The 18,336-nt window shown below is 51.6% G+C and overlaps 1 protein-coding gene across 1 annotated transcript in view; it reads right to left on the bottom strand.

Annotated features, from left to right (window-relative positions):
- Positions 1-1,089: 1,089 nt before the first annotated feature.
- LOC117441499 (arf-GAP with SH3 domain, ANK repeat and PH domain-containing protein 2-like) overlaps positions 1,090-18,336 on the bottom strand; it is a gene marked incomplete at both ends in the record, with an annotated part of 23,317 nt that continues 6,070 nt past the window's right edge. Inside the window, 7 exons of the mRNA XM_034077582.2 lie at positions 1,090-1,182; positions 1,373-1,442; positions 4,093-4,193; positions 5,048-5,134; positions 6,901-6,976; positions 12,569-12,654; positions 12,995-13,124. Of these exons, the coding sequence (XP_033933473.2) occupies positions 1,090-1,182; positions 1,373-1,442; positions 4,093-4,193; positions 5,048-5,134; positions 6,901-6,976; positions 12,569-12,654; positions 12,995-13,124 (643 nt within the window). The remainder of the gene's footprint in view (positions 1,183-1,372; positions 1,443-4,092; positions 4,194-5,047; positions 5,135-6,900; positions 6,977-12,568; positions 12,655-12,994; positions 13,125-18,336) is intronic.

Raw genomic sequence — 18,336 nt, 5'->3', positions numbered from 1 at the left:
GTCTGTCTGAAGGGACAGTAAAGTGGGAGGTGCTGCTACCTGTCTGTCTGAAGGGACAGTGAGGTGGGAGGTGCTGCTACCTGTCTGTCTGAAGGGACAGTGAGGTGGGAGGTGCTGCTACCTGTCTGTCTGAAGGGACAGTGAGGTGGGAGGTGCTGCTACCTGTCTGTCTGAAGGGACAGTGAGGTGGGAGGTGCTGCTACCTGTCTGTCTGAAGGGACAGTAAGGTGGGAGGTGCTGCTACCTGTCTGTCTGAAGGGACAGTGAGGTGGGAGGTGCTGCTACCTGTCTGTCTGAAGGGACAGTAAGGTGGGGGTGCTGCTACCTGTCTGTCTGAAGGGACAGTAAGGTGGGAGGTGCTGCTACCTGTCTGTCTGAAGGGACAGTAAGGTGGGAGGTGCTGCTACCTGTCTGTCTGAAGGGACAGTAAGGTGGGAGGTGCTGCTACCTGTCTGTCTGAAGGGACAGTAAGGTGGGAGGTGCTGCTACCTGTCTGTCTGAAGGGACTGCCGATGTCCGCACCGCTGTGCAGGAGACGTGGAGGCAGGGAGGGAGAGCATACGGAATTTCGAATGTCTAATCTCCCGACCTGATATTTTAATTTTGTATTCAATCAATATATTTTTGGAAAGGGAAACTGTGCGCAAACAGCAGTAGATATATATTCATTTATAATAAAAAAATAAAAAAGGGGGGAAAAGGGCAGGGGCTCAAGCCCACTTCGATGTCTATGTGTGCACGTGCCTGCATATTACACTGATATAAGACCCTTATTACACACAAAAAAGAATCAACAATAATTTAAAAGAAATGTGAATTATAAAGAATTTTCCAAATGTAAAACAATTTGAAAAATCACGTGTTGAGCAGGATTAGAGCCAGATGTGAAAAAACATCTTTAGTTTCTGATAAAAAGGTAATTATTCCACATATGGCTCTAACCCTGTTCTGTATTAAAGTATATCTGATCTAATCATTATGAGCCGCAGCTCAGTGATGTGCATCAAGAGTCTGCTTCATTATACTGTTGTGAAAAAGGATTATAGGTTTGAGGTCATTAGTAATAATGAATGATTAGTGCCCCCCCACCCTTCTCTGTGTCATCCTTCTCCTCATGCTCCTCCTTCTCCTCCTGTTTCTCTTCTGCTGCTTGCTCTGTTCTGAGGACTCTTCATGTAAAAACTTCAAAATAAAAGAAAGAAGGAACAAAACAAAAAATAAAAATAAGAAACTAAAACAAATTATATTTGCTTTATTCCCCCGAAAAAAAAAAACAGGAGAAGATTTGTTCTTGATTGGCTGATGGACATGCAGGTGAGGGGGGGGGAGGAGCTTCTAATGCATGAGGACCAATCAGAGGAGAGGATCTCACCGTGCCGTGGGGGATGGTCAGGAAGCCGTTCTTCACGGAGCATTTCCTCTTCTGCCACACCTTCCTCAGCCTGAGGACACAGAGTTATTACACTACAAGCCATCAAACCCAGAGGCAGCTATCAAACCCAGAGGCAGCTATCATCAAACCCAGAGGCAGCTATCATCAAACCCAGAGGCAGCTATCAAACCCAGAGGCAGCTATCATCAAACCCAGAGGCAGCTATCATCAAACCCAGAGGCAGCTATCAAACCCAGAGGCAGCTATCATCAAACCCAGAGGCAGCTATCATCAAACCCAGAGGCAGCTATCAAACCCAGAGGCAGCTATCATCAAACCCAGAGGCAGCTATCATCAAACCCAGAGGCAGCTATCAAACCCAGAGGCAGCTATCAAACCCAGAGGCAGCTATCATCAAACCCAGAGGCAGCTATCATCAAACCCAGAGGCAGCTATCAAACCCAGAGGCAGCTATCATCAAACCCAGAGGCAGCTATCATCAAACCCAGAGGCAGCTATCAAACCCAGAGGCAGCTATCATCAAACCCAGAGGCAGCTATCATCAAACCCAGAGGCAGCTATCAAACCCAGAGGCAGCTATCATCAAACCCAGAGGCAGCTATCATCAAACCCAGAGGCAGCTATCATCAAACCCAGAGGCAGCTATCAAACCCAGAGGCAGCTATCAAACCCAGAGGCAGCTATCATCAAACCCAGAGGCAGCTATCAAACCCAGAGGCAGCTATCATCAAACCCAGAGGCAGCTATCAAACCCAGAGGCAGCTATCAAACCCAGAGGCAGCTATCAAACCCAGAGGCAGCTATCATCAAACCCAGAGGCAGCTATCAAACCCAGAGGCAGCTATCATCAAACCCAGAGGCAGCTATCAAACCCAGAGGCAGCTATCATCAAACCCAGAGGCAGCTATCAAACCCAGAGGCAGCTATCATCAAACCCAGAGGCAGCTGTCTGTCTGATGGGACAGTAAGGTGGGAGGTGCTGCTACCTGTCTGTCTGATGGGACAGTAAGGTGGGAGGTGCTGCTACCTGTCTGTCTGAAGGGACAGTGAGGTGGGAGGTGCTGCTACCTGTCTGTCTGAAGGGACAGCAAGGTGGGAGGTGCTGCTACCTGTCTGAAGGGACAGTAAGGTGGGAGGTGCTGCTACCTGTCTGAAGGGACAGTAAGGTGGAGGTGCTGCTACCTGTCTGTCTGAAGGGACAGTGAGGTGGGAGGTGCTGCTACCTGTCTGTCTGAAGGGACAGTAAGGTGGAGGTGCTGCTACCTGTCTGTCTGAAGGGACAGTAAGGTGGGAGGTGCTGCTACCTGTCTGTCTGAAGGGACAGTAAGGTGGGAGGTGCTGCTACCTGTCTGAAGGGACAGCAAGGTGGGAGGTGCTGCTACCTGTCTGTCTGAAGGGACAGCAAGGTGGGAGGTGCTGCTACCTGTCTGAAGGGACAGTAAGGTGGGAGGTGCTGCTACCTGTCTGAAGGGACAGTAAGGTGGAGGTGCTGCTACCTGTCTGTCTGAAGGGACTGTAAGGTGGGAGGTGCTGCTACCTGTCTGAAGGGACAGTAAGGTGGAGGTGCTGCTACCTGTCTGTCTGAAGGGACAGTAAGGTGGGAGGTGCTGCTACCTGTCTGAAGGGACAGTAAGGTGGGAGGTGCTGCTACCTGTCTGAAGGGACAGTAAGGTGGAGGTGCTGCTACCTGTCTGTCTGAAGGGACAGTAAGGTGGGAGGTGCTGCTACCTGTCTGAAGGGACAGTAAGGTGGGAGGTGCTGCTACCTGTCTGTCAAACCCAGAGGCAGCTATCATCAAACCCAGAGGAAGCTATCATCAAACCCAGAGGCAGCTATCAAACCCAGAGGCAGCTATCATCAAACCCAGAGGCAGCTATCAAACCCAGAGGCAGCTATCAAACCCAGAGGCAGCTATCATGTTCAGGACTCATGATGCTGACTCATGTTCAGGACTCATGATGCTGACTCATGATGCTGACTCATGTTCAGGACTCATGTTTAGGACTCATGATGCTGACTCATGTTTAGGACTCATGATGCTGACTCATGATGCTGACTCATGTTTAGGACTCATGATGCTGACTCATGTTTAGGACTCATGATGCTGACTCATGATGCTGACTCATGTTTAGGACTCATGATGCTGACTCATGTTTAGGACTCATGATGCTGACTCATGATGCTGACTCATGTTCAGGACTCATGATGCCGACTCATGTTTAGGACTCATGTTCAGGACTCATGATGCTGACTCATGTTCAGGACTCATGTTCAGGACTCATGTTTAGGACTCATGATGCTGACTCATGTTCAGGACTCATAATGCTGACTCATGTTCAGGACTCATGATGCTGACTCATGTTCAGGACTCATAATGCTGACTCATGTTCAGGACTCATGATGCTGACTCATGTTCAGGACTCATAATGCTGACTCATGTTCAGGACTCATGATGCTGACTCATGTTCAGGACTCGTGATGCTGACTCACGTTAGGGATGTCAGGACTCGTGATGCTGACTCACGTTCAGGACTCATGATGCTGACTCATGTTCAGGACTCATGATGCTGACTCATGTTTAGGACTCATGATGCTGACTCATGTTTAGGACTCATGATGCTGACTGGGTTGTATATGTTGTTGTGAGCGTGCTGCAGTAAGTGCCTCTCCTGTTGCATGCTGGGACTCTGAGTTCTCACCCCTCGCTCTTCTTGTAGAGTGTGCCGATGCGCTCGGTGCCGTGCGCCTTGTTGCCCTGCATCTGGTGGAGGCTGTACCCGCTGGGCTTGGCCTGGGAGTCCTGCAACACAACACACGCTCTGACCTCCATCTTTGTAGTTTTCAGTTCAAACTCAAAGGTGTTATCGTCATATGCTCAGCAGCTGACCTGAGCTCCTCCTACGATGCAACATATATCATAAAATACACAAATACAAAATAGTGCAAGAAGTCTAGATACATGTAAATACAATATGATATGTACAAGAACAGAATAAATTAAATTAAATTAAATAATGTACATTAAGACTAAATTAAATACGATAAATACGATCCAAAGCTGCGCTCACACCGGACTCAAAGCGAAGATTAGCATTAAGTCACTTGCATCATTGGTGTGTACTCGCGTCACTCAAACTATACGAGCTGGTGAGGAGGCGGGGCTTATCTCCATTTAGATAACAACAACAACATTGACATATTTTGATTTAATTGTACCACCCGTATCAAGATGATGCCGAAGTATCTACAAACTGATACCGGTTATTAAAAGCATGACTCAGCGTTGTGGAGAGCTGTTTCCTGAATGGAGACTCTCCGGAGCGAGGCCTCGCCGATCCTCGTCTTTGCATCGACTTTACATGACATCTCTGCGGAACAAAGCCTCTCAGGTGGGAACGCAGAAACACGCGGTACCTTCGGCACGCGGTACCTTCAACGTCCGGTACCTTCGACACGCGGTACCTTCAACGTCCGGTACCTTCAACGCGTGGTACCTTCAACGTCCGGTACCTTCGACACGCGGTACCTTCAACGTCCGGTACCTTCGACACGCGGTACCTTCAACGTCCGGTACCTTCGGCACGCGGTACCTTCAGCACGCGGTACCTTCAACGTCCGGTACCTTAAGCACGCGGTACCTTCAGCACGTCTCACCTCCTTCTGCTCGGACTGCAGCGAGGCCTTCAGGACATCCCGGAGCTGAGTCAGCTGTTTCCTCTCCCCGTCCTGAGCCTGCTTTATCTGGACACCACCGAAGAAGAAGAAGAGACACACGCTTATTATATTTGTGACTGCCCGATTTGCAAGCTGCAATGGAAAATAGTTTTTAGCTTTAACATAATACAACAATACAAGTGTGTGTGAGTGTGTGTGTGTGTGTGTTTGTGAGTGAGTGAGTGAGTGAGTGTGTGTGTGTGTGTGTGTGTGTGTGTGTGTGTGTGTGTGTGTGAGTGGGTGGGTGGGTGGGTGTGTGTTTGTGAGTGAGTGTGTGTGTGTGTGTGTGAGTGTGTGTGTGTGTGTGTGTGGTGTGTGTGTGTGTGTGTGTGTGTGTGTGTGTGTGTGTGTGTGTGTGTGTGTGTGTGTGTGTGTGTGTGAGTGGGTGGGTGGGTGTGTGTGTGATGTTTCTCCTATTGGACCGTACAGAAACCAAAGAGATCCTATTGGACCGTACAGAAACCAAAGAGGTCCTCGTATTGGACCGTACAGAAACCAAAGAGGTCGTCCTATTGGACCGTACAGAAACCAAAGAGATCCTATTGGACCGTACAGAAACCAAAGAGGTCCTCTTATTGGACCGTACAGAAACCAAAGAGGTCCTCCTATTGGACCGTACAGAAACCAAAGAGGTCGTCTTATTGGACCGTTCTGAAACCAAAGAGGTCCTCCTATTGGACCGTACAGAAACCAAAGAGGTCCTCCTATTGGACCGTACAGAAACCAAAGAGGTCCTCCTATTGGACCGTTCTGAAACCAAAGAGGTCCTCCTATTGGACCGTACAGAAACCAAAGAGGTCCTCCTATTGGACCGTTCTGAAACCAAAGAGGTCCTCCTATTGGACCGTACAGAAATCAAAGAGGTCCTCCTATTGGACCGTACAGAAACCAAAGAAGTCCTCCTAATAGACCGTACAGAAACCAAAGAGGTCCTCGTATTGGACCGTTCTGAAACCAAAGAGGTCGTCCTATTGGACCGTACAGAAACCAAAGAGGTCCTCGTATTGGACCGTTCTGAAACCAAAGAGGTCCTCGTATTGGACCGTTCTGAAACCAAAGAGGTCGTCCTATTGGACCGTACAGAAACCAAAGAGGTCCTCGTATTGGACCGTTCTGAAACCAAAGAGGTCCTCCTATTGGACCGTTCTGAAACCAAAGAGGTCCTCGTATTGGACCGTTCTGAAACCAAAGAGGTCCTCGTATTGGACCGTTCTGAAACCAAAGAGGTCCTCCTATTGGACCATACAGAAACCAAAGAGGTCCTCCTATTGGACCGTACAGAAACCAAAGTGGGACATTTGACACAGAGGCGAAGAAGAAGAGAAACCCGAGCACCTTAATCTGAGAGAAGAGTTATTGTTTCTTTGAGGAGACCCTCTTCGTGGGTTCAGTGCATTCTTAGGATAAGTGAGAACTGGAGTAACGTCTGTGAGCGATCACACTGGAAACATTAGAAACTGGAATTGTACGCAATCATTTATGGCATTAATATTTAATATCTAATTATTGTCTGTTGAGATTCCTGGAAACAGAAATGACAAAAAAGAGTTTCCTTAAAAAGTTGATTCAAGAACTCAGTTATGTTTCTTATAAGACAGTTGTTGCTCAATCTGAAAGGTCTCTCCAGCTTCAGGGCCAGATAACTGAGACTAGTGTTGTTGACTTCCTTCTCTGTCACACACACACGATCCTCACCCAACACGCTTTTTAAAGATATAGTTTACAAGTGTACGGCGGTCACAATATGACTGCACGGGTTTATCACACGATGCATTGAGCGTGTATCTCCTCACCGTGCTCAGGTCAGCCGCCAGCTTCTCTACGGACGGCTTCAGACTCTCCACCGCCTTCAGTCCGTCCTGGAAGAAACTGACAGCGCACCACGCAGAACAAATAACAACAAAGAACAACAAAGAACAACAAAGAACCAGCATTTGAAGTATGGGATAAAGTTCGTTTGAGTTTTGATTTCATGAAATTACTTTTTCTTTCCTTCTAAATGTGTGAGTTCTATTTCGTCCCTACTGACCGCCAGAGGCGGTGCTTTAGCACTGGATATGTCCATCGCGCGCATGCGCAGCTCGAGTACCAATAACAACAAAGTCACCTGTGACCCACGTGACACCGGCTATATCAGCCGGTATTGTCAGAGGATCTGTTCCTTTTCATCTTCTCGCTGCGCGAGGGTACCGTGGCTACGTTTTCGTAGCCTACAGCGTTCAGGTTTGAACGTTTGATCGGAGGGATTTCTCTGCAAACAGCGGGCCGCGTGAAGCTTCGCGACTGACAGTCGGAGCTACGGGTCGTTAGACGCGTCCTCCAGGAGCTGCGCCGGCTGTGCAGAGCCTCGACAGACAGGTTTGTGTCAGCTTGTTGCTGGTGATGGCTGTGTTTCCACACCCGCTCCCAGCCAAGTTGTCCTGATTACCGTCTTATTGTTTGTGGCTTAGACTTTCTGGTGACGACAGTGTTCCCGCTTCCTCTCCCATAAAGTTGCCCTTATGCTCTTTTGAAAGTTCTGCTTGTGGCGTTGTGCCCGAGCTTCATTAGCATTTGAGTCCCAGCTTTGGCTGCGTCCCTCATTCAATTTAGTATGGAAAGCCAAGAGTGTCGTATTTAAACCCGTTTTTCGTTTAGATGCAGAGAGTAAGGTAAGTACTTTCTATTTTCTAGAAGCTATTATCTGGTCTTAACATTTGTGTTCTGACTTGGTCGCTTGATTGTTAGCAGCAGCCGCTTGGCTAACACCTTGCTGTTGAGCTTAACTATTAACTCAGGGCAGTGCTCCCGCTCCCTGTAGCATAGGGTTTGATTGCAGTAGCTTCATTATTTAACTCAGCCGGTGAGGGCAGTGCTCTCGCTGCTGCTCCCGGTAAACGCATGGTATGGTTGCAGTAGCGCTATATCGTGGTATTTACTGCTCCTAGTACTAGACTCCTAGCACTAGGACGATATGCAGAGAACAATCTTCACTGTGTGTGCCGTGTGCTCTGCATGTATGGCCATTAAGGAGGATTTCATCCTCCCAATATTATATTGTCTAGTGGGCAGCCGTTGGCTGACACTTTTAGGCACCGGCCACAGTTACTACTGTAACTACGGTTCCAAGCTGTGTAAGTACTGGCCATAGTTAATACTGTAACTACGGGGTTAAGCCGTAAGTACTGGCCATAGTTACTACTGTAACTACGGTTCCAAGCCGTGCAAGTACTGGCCATAGGCAATACCGTAACTACGGCTCTATGCCGTGTAAGTACTGGCCATAGTTACTACTGTAACTACGGTTCTAAACCATGTAAGTACTGGCCATAGTTACTACTGTAACTACGGTTCCAAGCTGTGCAAGTACTGGCCAGAGTTACTACTGTAACTACGGCTCTATGCTGTGTAAGTATCCAAGCCGTGCAAGTACTGGCCAGAGTTACGACTGTAACTACGGTTCTAAACCATGTAAGTACTGGCCATAGTTACTACTGTAACTACGGTTAGATTCCGTGTGAGCCCTGGCCATGGTTACTGCTGTAACTACGGCTCTGTGCTATTCTATTTCTTTAGAAGCTAGTTATCTGGTCTTAAACATGTGTGTTATTTGACTTGATCTCGCTTGATCGTTAGCAGCAGCCGCTCGGCTAACGTCTTGCGTATACTGTTAGCTTCTTTATTTTACCCAGCTAGGTGAAGGCAGTGCTCTCGCTCCCGCTCCCTCTACCGGTAATGCGGATGTAGCTACATCCCTTTTTCTGTTCGGCGAGTAGTAGCACCGCTCTACTCTTCCCGTTCAGCAGGTAGCCGGTGAAGGCTGTGTTCCCGCTCCCGGTTACACTGCATCTGGCGTTCGACTCTAACTCAACCAGTGAAGGCAGTTCTCGCCCCCACTCCTGGTAGACGCCAAACGGCCTCGTTTTTCCGTTAAGCAGGTAGCCGGTGAAGGCTGTGTTCCCGCACCCGCTCCCGGTTACGCTGCATCTGGCATTCGTCTCTAACTCGACCAGTGAAGGCAGTTCTTGCCCCCGCTCCTGGTAGACGCGGAACTGCCTTGTTTCTCCGTTAAGCAGGTAGCCGGTGAAGGCTGTGTTCCCGCACCCGCTCCCGGTTACACTGCATCTGGCATTCGTCTCTAACTCAACCAGTGAAGGCAGTTCTTGCCCCCGCTCCTGGTAGACGCTAAACTGCCTTGTTTATTCTGTTAAGCAGGTAGCTGGTGAAGGCTGCGTTCCCGCACCCGCTCCCGGTTACGCTGCATCTGGCACTCGCCTCTAGCTCAGCCAGTGAAGGCAGTATTTTCGCCCCCGCTCTTGGTAAACTGCCTTATTTACTAATCCAGCTAGGTGAAGGCAGTGATCTCGCTCCCGCTCCCTCTGCCGTAACGTGGGTGTAATTACATCCCTCTTTCTGTTCGGCGAGTAGCAGCAACACTCTACTCTTTCCATTAAGCAGGTAGCTGGTGAAGGCGTGTTCCCGAGGACGGCCACGACCGCTGCCCCTCCTGCCTCGGCCGCTTCTGGCGGTCAGTGGGGACGAAATTCGAGCATCTGAGGGAGGTTCTCACGGTAAACGCCTGCATGAGCTGTAGCTGCATGCCTCGGGTGCTCAGAGTGGCTCGAATCACTGAGGTGGAACGTCTGGCAGCAGCCAACAGACACCTCTCCTTGTCACGTACTCCTCCAGATCAATTCGGCCATTCCCGGCGACTTGAGGGAGCGATGGCTTTGTGTGCTCCCCCCAATAGAAGGACTAGAAATAGGCTGTCCTCTAAAGTGGATCGGCTAGCTGCCGATAGGGGCATGATGAAGTCGCCTCTTGGCCCTTCAGCCTGGGCCCAGTGTAGGGGCTGCTAACCATCCCCCCCCCCCCCACCCTCCTTCGGTTGGCGCCCCTCCTTTGGTTGGCGCCCCTCCTTCGGCTGACGCACCTCCTCCGGTTGACGGAGAGTCCTCCGTCGCGTACCAGTCGAGCCAGGGGAGCTGTTTAGATCAGCTGCCCTCGGAGGCACTGGAGTGTGCCGCCCAAGCTAGGCAGACCAGGCAGCAGCACTCGGGTCCTCGCAGACCTGTGCCCACTCCCAGCAGGCCCAGGGGCCGCTCTAGCAGCCGCACTCAGCCGCTGGATTACAGGGGTGGTCTGCCGAGGTCTTAGCGGCCCACTCAACCGCCTCCCAATGACTTTCGTGCCCCATGTCGCCCGCCTTCCAGGCGGCCTCGTGCCCCAGAGCCTGACCGGAACCCCCCAAGAGGCTCCAGGGTCCGGGGGGCTGGGCTCTGAAATCCCGGGGTGGTCGGCGGCTGCTTTCCCAGCAGCAGCTCAGTTGCTGGGCAGTCTGTACTTCCGTCCCTTGGGTGGTTTTCACCTTAACCCAGGGGTACGGACCGCAGCTCCGGCCCCTAGCCTTCGGCTGGGTCTAATTGACAGTCATCAGCGATCCGGCAGGGGCCCTACCTCTGGGCCAAGAGTTGTCCGTCCTTTTGTCCAAGGACGCAATCAACCCAGTAAGACCCTCTGCTTAGCCAGGGGGTTCTACTCGGCATACTTTCTCGTGAGCAAGAAAGTCGGCGGATTTCGCCCGATCTTGGACCTCAGAGGAATCAACAGATTCCTGAAGGTGCTGCCATTCTATATGCTGACTACTGCATACGCACAGGTGGAGTGGTTCCCAACCGAGGGATGCCTACTTCCACGTGGGCCGGGCAAGAGGGTGCCTTATATTCAGTTCCTCCGGCCCTTGGGCAGACTGGCAGCTGCCTCGGCCGCTGGGCCCTTAGGCCCGCTGTCGTTGCGCCCCATGCAGATGTGGCTGAACAGCCTTCACTTGGATGCCCTGTGGCACAGGCACAGGGAAGTCAGGGTGTCGCAGCATTGCTCCACTCTCCGTCACGCTGGAGGGGCAGGGCCTATCTCTGGTAGGCGTGCCCATGGGCGCCATCCCATCCCGCCAGGAGACCATCACCATAGGTGCATGTCTCTCAGGGTGGGGTGCAGTGCGGCAGGGCAGGACCGTTCAGGGTCAGTGGTCTGCCCAGCAGAGTGCGCGCCGGGTCAACGTGCTAGAGCTTCGGGCCGTGCAGCTTGCACTCACGCACTTTCTACCCCAACTGGGGGCAAGCAGGTGCGTGTTCCTTGGGGACAGCATGTACATTGTTGCTTAGACAACAGTCCCTTCTAGATAGTGGACGTTCTCACTCCACTCTGAATTTATGTGGCTGCGATTCTGCCCAACATGTTCGGGTCGACGGCGCCACGGTGGGGTGCCACAGGTCGGTGTCCCTCTTTATGAGAGGGGCTTTACGGCAGCGTCCCCCTTGCACCCCGAGGGCTCCGGCTTGGGACCTGCCCTTGCTGCCGGATGCCCTATCACCTCCTCCCTTCGAGCCCCTGGCCCAGGTGGGGCTTAGGTGGCTGCCCACGAAGGCAGCATTTCTGCTTTCCATAGACTCAGGGAAGTGAGTCGGGGAGTTGCATGTCCTCTCCATAAACAATACATGCCCGAGGTGGGACTCTCATGCGTTGCCCTTTGGGCAAATGTGGCATTCCCGCCCGGGGTCCTTCCACAAACTCACTTCAATCAGCCTGCCCAGCTGGCACGCTTTGACATTCAGGAGTACGGCACATCGAAGTTGCTGTGCCCGGGGGGTGCCCAAAGGGCGTATATCAAGGCTACTGCCTGTGTACGGCAGGAGGAGCAACTCTTGAGTTTGCCCTGGCGGCACTAAAGGAGGTTAGGCCCTCTAACCAGTGGCTTCCCCACTGGGTTGTCGATACCATCTCACAGGCTTACGGGGCCAGTGGCCGCCCCCTGCCACCAGGCTGAGATGCCACTCTACAAGGAGCATCTCAACATATTGGGCTGCCCTGAGAGGGGTGCCCCTGGAGGCCATCTGCGCCGCGGCGTCGTGGGCGTCTTCTGGCACATTCTCCAGTTGTCATCAGGTCAATGTCGCCACTCCCCATTCTTTGGGCGTGGTCCTTTTGCCGAGCTGCGCTGCTTCCAGTGGTGAGCAAGGGCTTGGATTCTCCATGACGTGGTTGGTATAGGTCATCCAGTGCTAAAGCACCGCCTCTGGCGGTCAGTAGGGACGAAAGTAGAACGATAGTTACGGCTGTAACTACGGTTCTATGAGTCCCGGATGACCGCCAGAGTTCCCTGTCACTCAGAATTCTTGTGTGCTCGCGAGAAGATTCTGGGAACAGATCCTCTGTCGACACCGGCTGATATAGCCGGTGTCACGTGGGTCACAGGTGACTTTGTTGTTATTGGTACTCGAGCTGCGCATGCGCGCGATGGACAGATCCAGTGCTAAAGCACCGCCTCTGGCGGTCACCCGGGACTCATAGACCGTAGTTACAGCCGTAACTATCGATTTTTCTTGTTTTGTAAGATATGTTTTTAGGGAAAGTAAAAGAGTTTTATCTCTGGAATAATAAAACATGACGCATCAACACGGACAGACTGAAGACTTGACGTACTTGCACTGAGCGTGGAAGTACTTGATGAGGTTCTGCAGGAAGTCCACGCCTTTCTTCACCTTGATCTCATTCACTTTGAGGAGATACTGGGGAGAGAGAGCAGAGCGTCCTCAGCCTCACACACTCCTCACACACTCCTCACACACACCTCACACACACCTCACACACTCCTCACACACACCTCACACACCTCACACACACCTCACACACACCTCACACACACCTCACACACACCTCACACACACCTCACACACCTCACACACACCTCACACACACCTCACACACACCTCACACACCTCACACACACACACACACACACACACACACACACACACACACACACACACACACACACACACACACACACACACACACACACACACACACACACACACACACAACACACACACACACACACACACACACCTCGCAGGTCTGCAGCTGGAACAGTCTGCGTTCCTTCTCCATCTCCTCGGCGATCTCCCCCCCGCTGAACTCGGTCCGGATCATGCCGTGCTGCTTGGCGTGTTCCCGCTTCTCTTTCTCCAGCTTCACTCTGAAACATCAGCAGAACGTCTGAGCTCTCATGTTCCTCCGGTCTGTGTTCCGTGTTCTCATGTGTTCCGTGTTCTCATGTGTTCCCCGTGTTCTCGTGTGTTCCCCGTGTTCTCATGTGTTCCCGTGTTCTCATGTGTTCCCCGTGTTCTCGTGTGTTCCCGTGTTCTCATGTGTTCCCCGTGTTCTCGTGTGTTCCCGTGTTCTCGTGTGTTCCCCGTGTTCTCGTGTGTTCCCCGTGTTCTCATGTGTTCCCCGTGTTCTCGTGTGTTCCCCGTGTTCTCGTGTGTTCCCGTGTTCTCATGTGTTCCCCGTGTTCTCATGTGTTCCCCGTGTTCTCGTGTGTTCCCCGTGTTCTCATGTGTTCCCCGTGTTCTCATGTGTTCCGTGTTCTCATGTGTTCCCCGTGTTCTCATGTGTTCCGTGTTCTCATGTGTTCCCGTGTTCTCATGTGTTCCCCGTGTTCTCATGTGTTCCGTGTTCTCATGTGTTCCCCGTGTTCTCGTGTGTTCCCCGTGTTCTCATGTGTTCCCCGTGTTCTCGTGTGTTCCCCGTGTTCTCATGTGTTCCCCGTGTTCTCATGTGTTCCGTGTTCTCATGTGTTCCCCGTGTTCTCATGTGTTCCCCGTGTTCTCATGTGTTCCTGTGTTCTCATGTGTTCCCCGTGTTCTCATGTGTTCCCCGTGTTCTCATGTGTTCCGTGTTCTCGTGTGTTCCCCGTGTTCTCGTGTGTTCCCCGTGTTCTCGTGTGTTCCCCGTGTTCTCATGTGTTCCCCGTGTTCTCATGTGTTCCTGTGTTCTCATGTGTTCCCCGTGTTCTCATGTGTTCCCCGTGTTCTCGTGTGTTCCCCGTGTTCTCATGTGTTCCCCGTGTTCTCATGTGTTCCCCGTGTTCTCATGTGTTCCCCGTGTTCTCATGTGTTCCCCGTGTTCTCATGTGTTCCTGTGTTCTCATGTGTTCCCCGTGTTCTCATGTGTTCCCCGTGTTCTCATGTGTTCCCCGTGTTCTCGTGTGTTCCGTGTTCTCGTGTGTTCCGTGTTCTCGTGTGTTCCCCGTGTTCTCATGTGTTCCGTGTTCTCGTGTGTTCCCCGTGTTCTCGTGTGTTCCCCGTGTTCTCATGTGTTCCCCGTGTTCTCATGTGTTCCCCGTGTTCTCGTGTGTTCCGTGTTCTCGTGTGTTCCCCGTGTTCTCGTGTGTTCCGTGTTCTCGTGTGTTCCGTGTTCTCGTGTGTTCCCCGTGTTCTCATGTGTTCCGTGTTCTCATGTGTTCCCCGTGTTCTCGTGTGTTCCCGTGTTCTCATGTGTTCCCCGTGTTCTCATGTGTTCCCCGTGTTCTCATGTGTTCCCGTGTTCTCGTGTGTTCCCCGTGTTCTCATGTGTTCCCCGTGTTCTCGTGTGTTCCCCGTGTTCTCATGTGTTCCCCGTGTTCTCGTGTGTTCCCCGTGTTCTCATGTGTTCCTGTCTGTGTTCCCGTGAATGAATAAATGTACCATAAGTCAATATATATCCGAAACTGAGACGAAAACGATTTCAAACCAAAGTCATTTTCAAAAAAGTCTTCCGTCCACACGGAATCGGCTCAATGTGTCCGTCCAGTATAATGGACACAGCTGCAGTACAACACGGAATATATTCGGTTAACGCGACCTCTGGTCTGGAGCACGAAAGCAGCCCTGTGATCCGCCATTGTTGTTGTTGGCGAAACGCATCAGCAATGACGCAGGGTGAGCAGGAGAGGCGGGGAGAGGCGGGGCTATGGCGTCATCGATTCAGGAAATGATCGTATAGGGCGTACACACGGACGTCTCCAGACCGACCCACCTTGGGAGCCGGTATCAAAGTGTATCGGATTCGGGCTCTGAAGCCGCGCTCCGTGTCGGCCTCGTGTCGGCCTCGTGTGGACGACCCGTCTCTACGATAAAGAACTGGTATCGTCTCCGTGTGGACGACCCGTCTCTACGATAGAGAACTGGTATCGTCTCCGTGTGGACGACCCGTCTCTACGATAGAGAACTGGTATCGTCTCCGTGTGGACGACCCGTCTCTACGATAGAGAACTGGTATCGTCTCCGTGTGGACGACCCGTCTCTACGATAGAGAACTGGTATCGTCTCCGTGTGGACGAACCGTCTCTACGATAGAGAACGTTAGCGGATATCGGCTCCGTGTGGACGAACCGTCTCTACGATAGAGAACGTTAGCGGATATCGGCTCCGTGTGGACGAACCGTCTCTACGATAGAGAACGTTAGCGGATATCGGCTCCGTGTGGACGAACCGTCTCTACGATAGAGAACGTTAGCGGATATCGGCTCCGTGTGGACGAACCGTCTCTACGATAGAGAACGTTAGCGGATATCGGCTCCGTGTGGACGAACCGTCTCTACGATAGAGAACGTTAGCGGATATCGGCTCCGTGTGGACGAACCGTCTCTACGATAGAGAACGTTAGCGGATATCGGCTCCGTGTGGACGAACCGTCTCTACGATAGAGAACGTTAGCGGATATCGGCTCCGTGTGGACGAACCGTCTCTACGATAGAGAACGTTAGCGGATATCGGCTCCGTGTGGACGAACCGTCTCTACGATAGAGAACGTTAGCGGATATCGGCTCCGTGTGGACGAACCGTCTCTACGATAGAGAACGTTGGCGGATATCGGCTCCGTGTGGACGAACCGTCTCTACGATAGAGAACGTTGGCGGATATCGGCTCCGTGTGGACGAACCGTCTCTACGATAGAGAACGTTGGCGGATATCGGCTCCGTGTGGACGAACCGTCTCTACGATAGAGAACGTTAGCGGATATCGGCTCCGTGTGGACGAACCGTCTCTACGATAGAGAACGTTAGCGGATATCGGCTCCGTGTGGACGAACCGTCTCTACGATAGAGAACGTTAGCGGATATCGGCTCCGTGTGGACGAACCGTCTCTACGATAGAGAACGTTAGCGGATATCGGCTCCGTGTGGACGAACCGTCTCTACGATAGAGAACGTTGGCGGATATCGGCTCCGTGTGGACGAACCGTCTCTACGATAGAGAACGTTGGCGGATATCGGCCCCGTGTGGACGAACCGTCTCTACGATAGAGAACGTTGGCGGATATCGGCTCCGTGTGGACGAACCGTCTCTACGATAGAGAACGTTGGCGGATATCGGCTCCGTGTGGACGACCCGTCTCTACGATAGAGAACTGGTATCGTCTCCGTGTGGACGACCCGTCTCTACGATAGAGAACTGGTATCGTCTCCGTGTGGACGACACGTCTCTACGATAGAGAACTGGTATCGTCTCCGTGTGGACGACCCGTCTCTACGATAAAGAACTGGTATCGTCTCCGTGTGGGCGACACGTCTCCACGATAAAGAACTGGTATCGTCTCCGTGTGGACGACCCGTCTCTACGATAGAGAACTGGTATCGTCTCCGTGTGGACGACCCGTCTCTACGATAGAGAACTGGTATCGTCTCCGTGTGGACGGGGCCTACATGTTCTCAGACAGAAGGCTCTCAGGGAATAATCCCATGGACGTTAGGTTTGTAACCAGCACGTGTCGTGCTTGTGTTTCCGTTGCAACCTGGTCAGATCTGTCCTCCAGCTGGAAATGGATTCTGTGAAATGCTCTTTATTAAATAATTCAACTTTGGTTGGAACTTGTAGATTTATTCATTTCTTACCAGAAGGAGATTAAGTGTGGAATTTCCACCACAATCATTTTGAGATTATTTTCCGTAATCTAGGTTTCATTTTGAAATCATCCGCCTGGGATTTTGCTCTCATCGATTTCAAGAATATTTGAGTGACTTTTTTTTACCTACAATAACTCGTTATATAACCTTTAATAAAATCACACGTGTGTTCAGTCTGTGTGTGTGTGTGTGTGTGTGTGTGTGTGTATGTGTGTGTGTGTGTGAGAGTTTCCTCTGCTAACTAGTCCAATAGCTGTGTTTCCTACAGTCTACCTTCGTTTATTAGCATTCCCACTTGAGCAGTGAGGTTTTGCTTTATTGGTTATTTTAGTGTATTTTGTATTTAGGTAGTTCTCTTCTGGTTCTTGTTTGTTTGTTTGTTTACATCCTTTGTTTTGCTTCAGGCTGCTTGTATTACATTACTTTGCATTTAGCTGAGGCTTTTATCCAAAGCGACGTACAGTAAGTGCGTTCGACCAACAAAATACAACCTTGAAGGAAACAGAATCATAAAGTACATCAGGTTTCATAGAGCCAAGCGTTTCAGGTGCTGCTCAGCTGGCTTTAGAGGAGCCAGTCCTTTGTTAGTATATAAGTGCTTTGTTAGCAGTTCTCTCCTCGAGGTGGAGTGGAAGGAGATGAGCTTCAGTCTGGAAGGTGTGTGAGCTTTCTGCTGTCCTGATGTCAGTGGGAGCTCGTTCCACCATCTTGGAGCCAGGACAGCAAACCCACGTGTTCCTGCTGATGGAACTTGGGTCCCCCTCGCAGCGAGGGTGCAGCGAGTCGTCTGGCTGATGCAGAGCGGAGTGCACGTGCTGGGGTGCACGTTTAACCATGTCCTGATGTCTGAAGGGCCAGATCCATTCGCAGCATGGTACGCAAGCACCAGGGTCTTGAAGTGGATTCTAGCAGTTACCGGAAGCCAGTGGAGGGAGCGGAGGAGCGGGTGGTGTGGGACATTTAGGAAGGTTGAAGACCAGACGAGCCGCTGCATTCTGGAGGAGCTGCAGAGGTCGGATGGCACATGCAGGCAGACCAGCAGGAGGGAGCTGCAGTAGTCTAGGCGTGAGGTGACGAGAGCCTGGACCAGAACCTGCGTGGCTCTTCTGGGTCAGCTGGGGACGCGTCCTCCTGATGCTGTAAAGCGTGTTTCTGCAGCAGCGGGTTGCAGCAGCGATGTTTGCAGTGAAGGACAGGTTGTTATCCAGGGTCTCACCCAGAGTCCTTGCAGTCTGAGTCGGGGAAACAACAGAGGGACCGATGTTGATGGTCAGGTCAAGAGAGGGACAATCTTTTCCCGGAAGGAAAAGCAGTTCAGTTTTGTCGAGGTTGAGCTTGAGGTGATGAGCAGACATCCACTGAGAGATGTCAGCTAGACGAGCAGAGATGCGAGCGACGACCTGGGTCTCTGAGCGGGGGAAGGGCAGGACTCATTGGGTCGTCAGCGTAGCAGTGGTATGAAAAACCATGCGGGCTAATGACTGATCCGAGCGAGTTTGTGTACAGAGAGAAGAGGAGGGGA

The sequence above is a fragment of the Pseudochaenichthys georgianus genome, unplaced genomic scaffold (genome assembly GCF_902827115.2).
Source record: "Pseudochaenichthys georgianus unplaced genomic scaffold, fPseGeo1.2 scaffold_1734_arrow_ctg1, whole genome shotgun sequence".
Classification (NCBI taxonomy): domain Eukaryota; kingdom Metazoa; phylum Chordata; class Actinopteri; order Perciformes; family Channichthyidae; genus Pseudochaenichthys; species Pseudochaenichthys georgianus.
The sequence above is the reverse complement of the archived record's forward strand: the minus strand, read 5'-3'. Positions and strand labels throughout refer to the sequence as shown.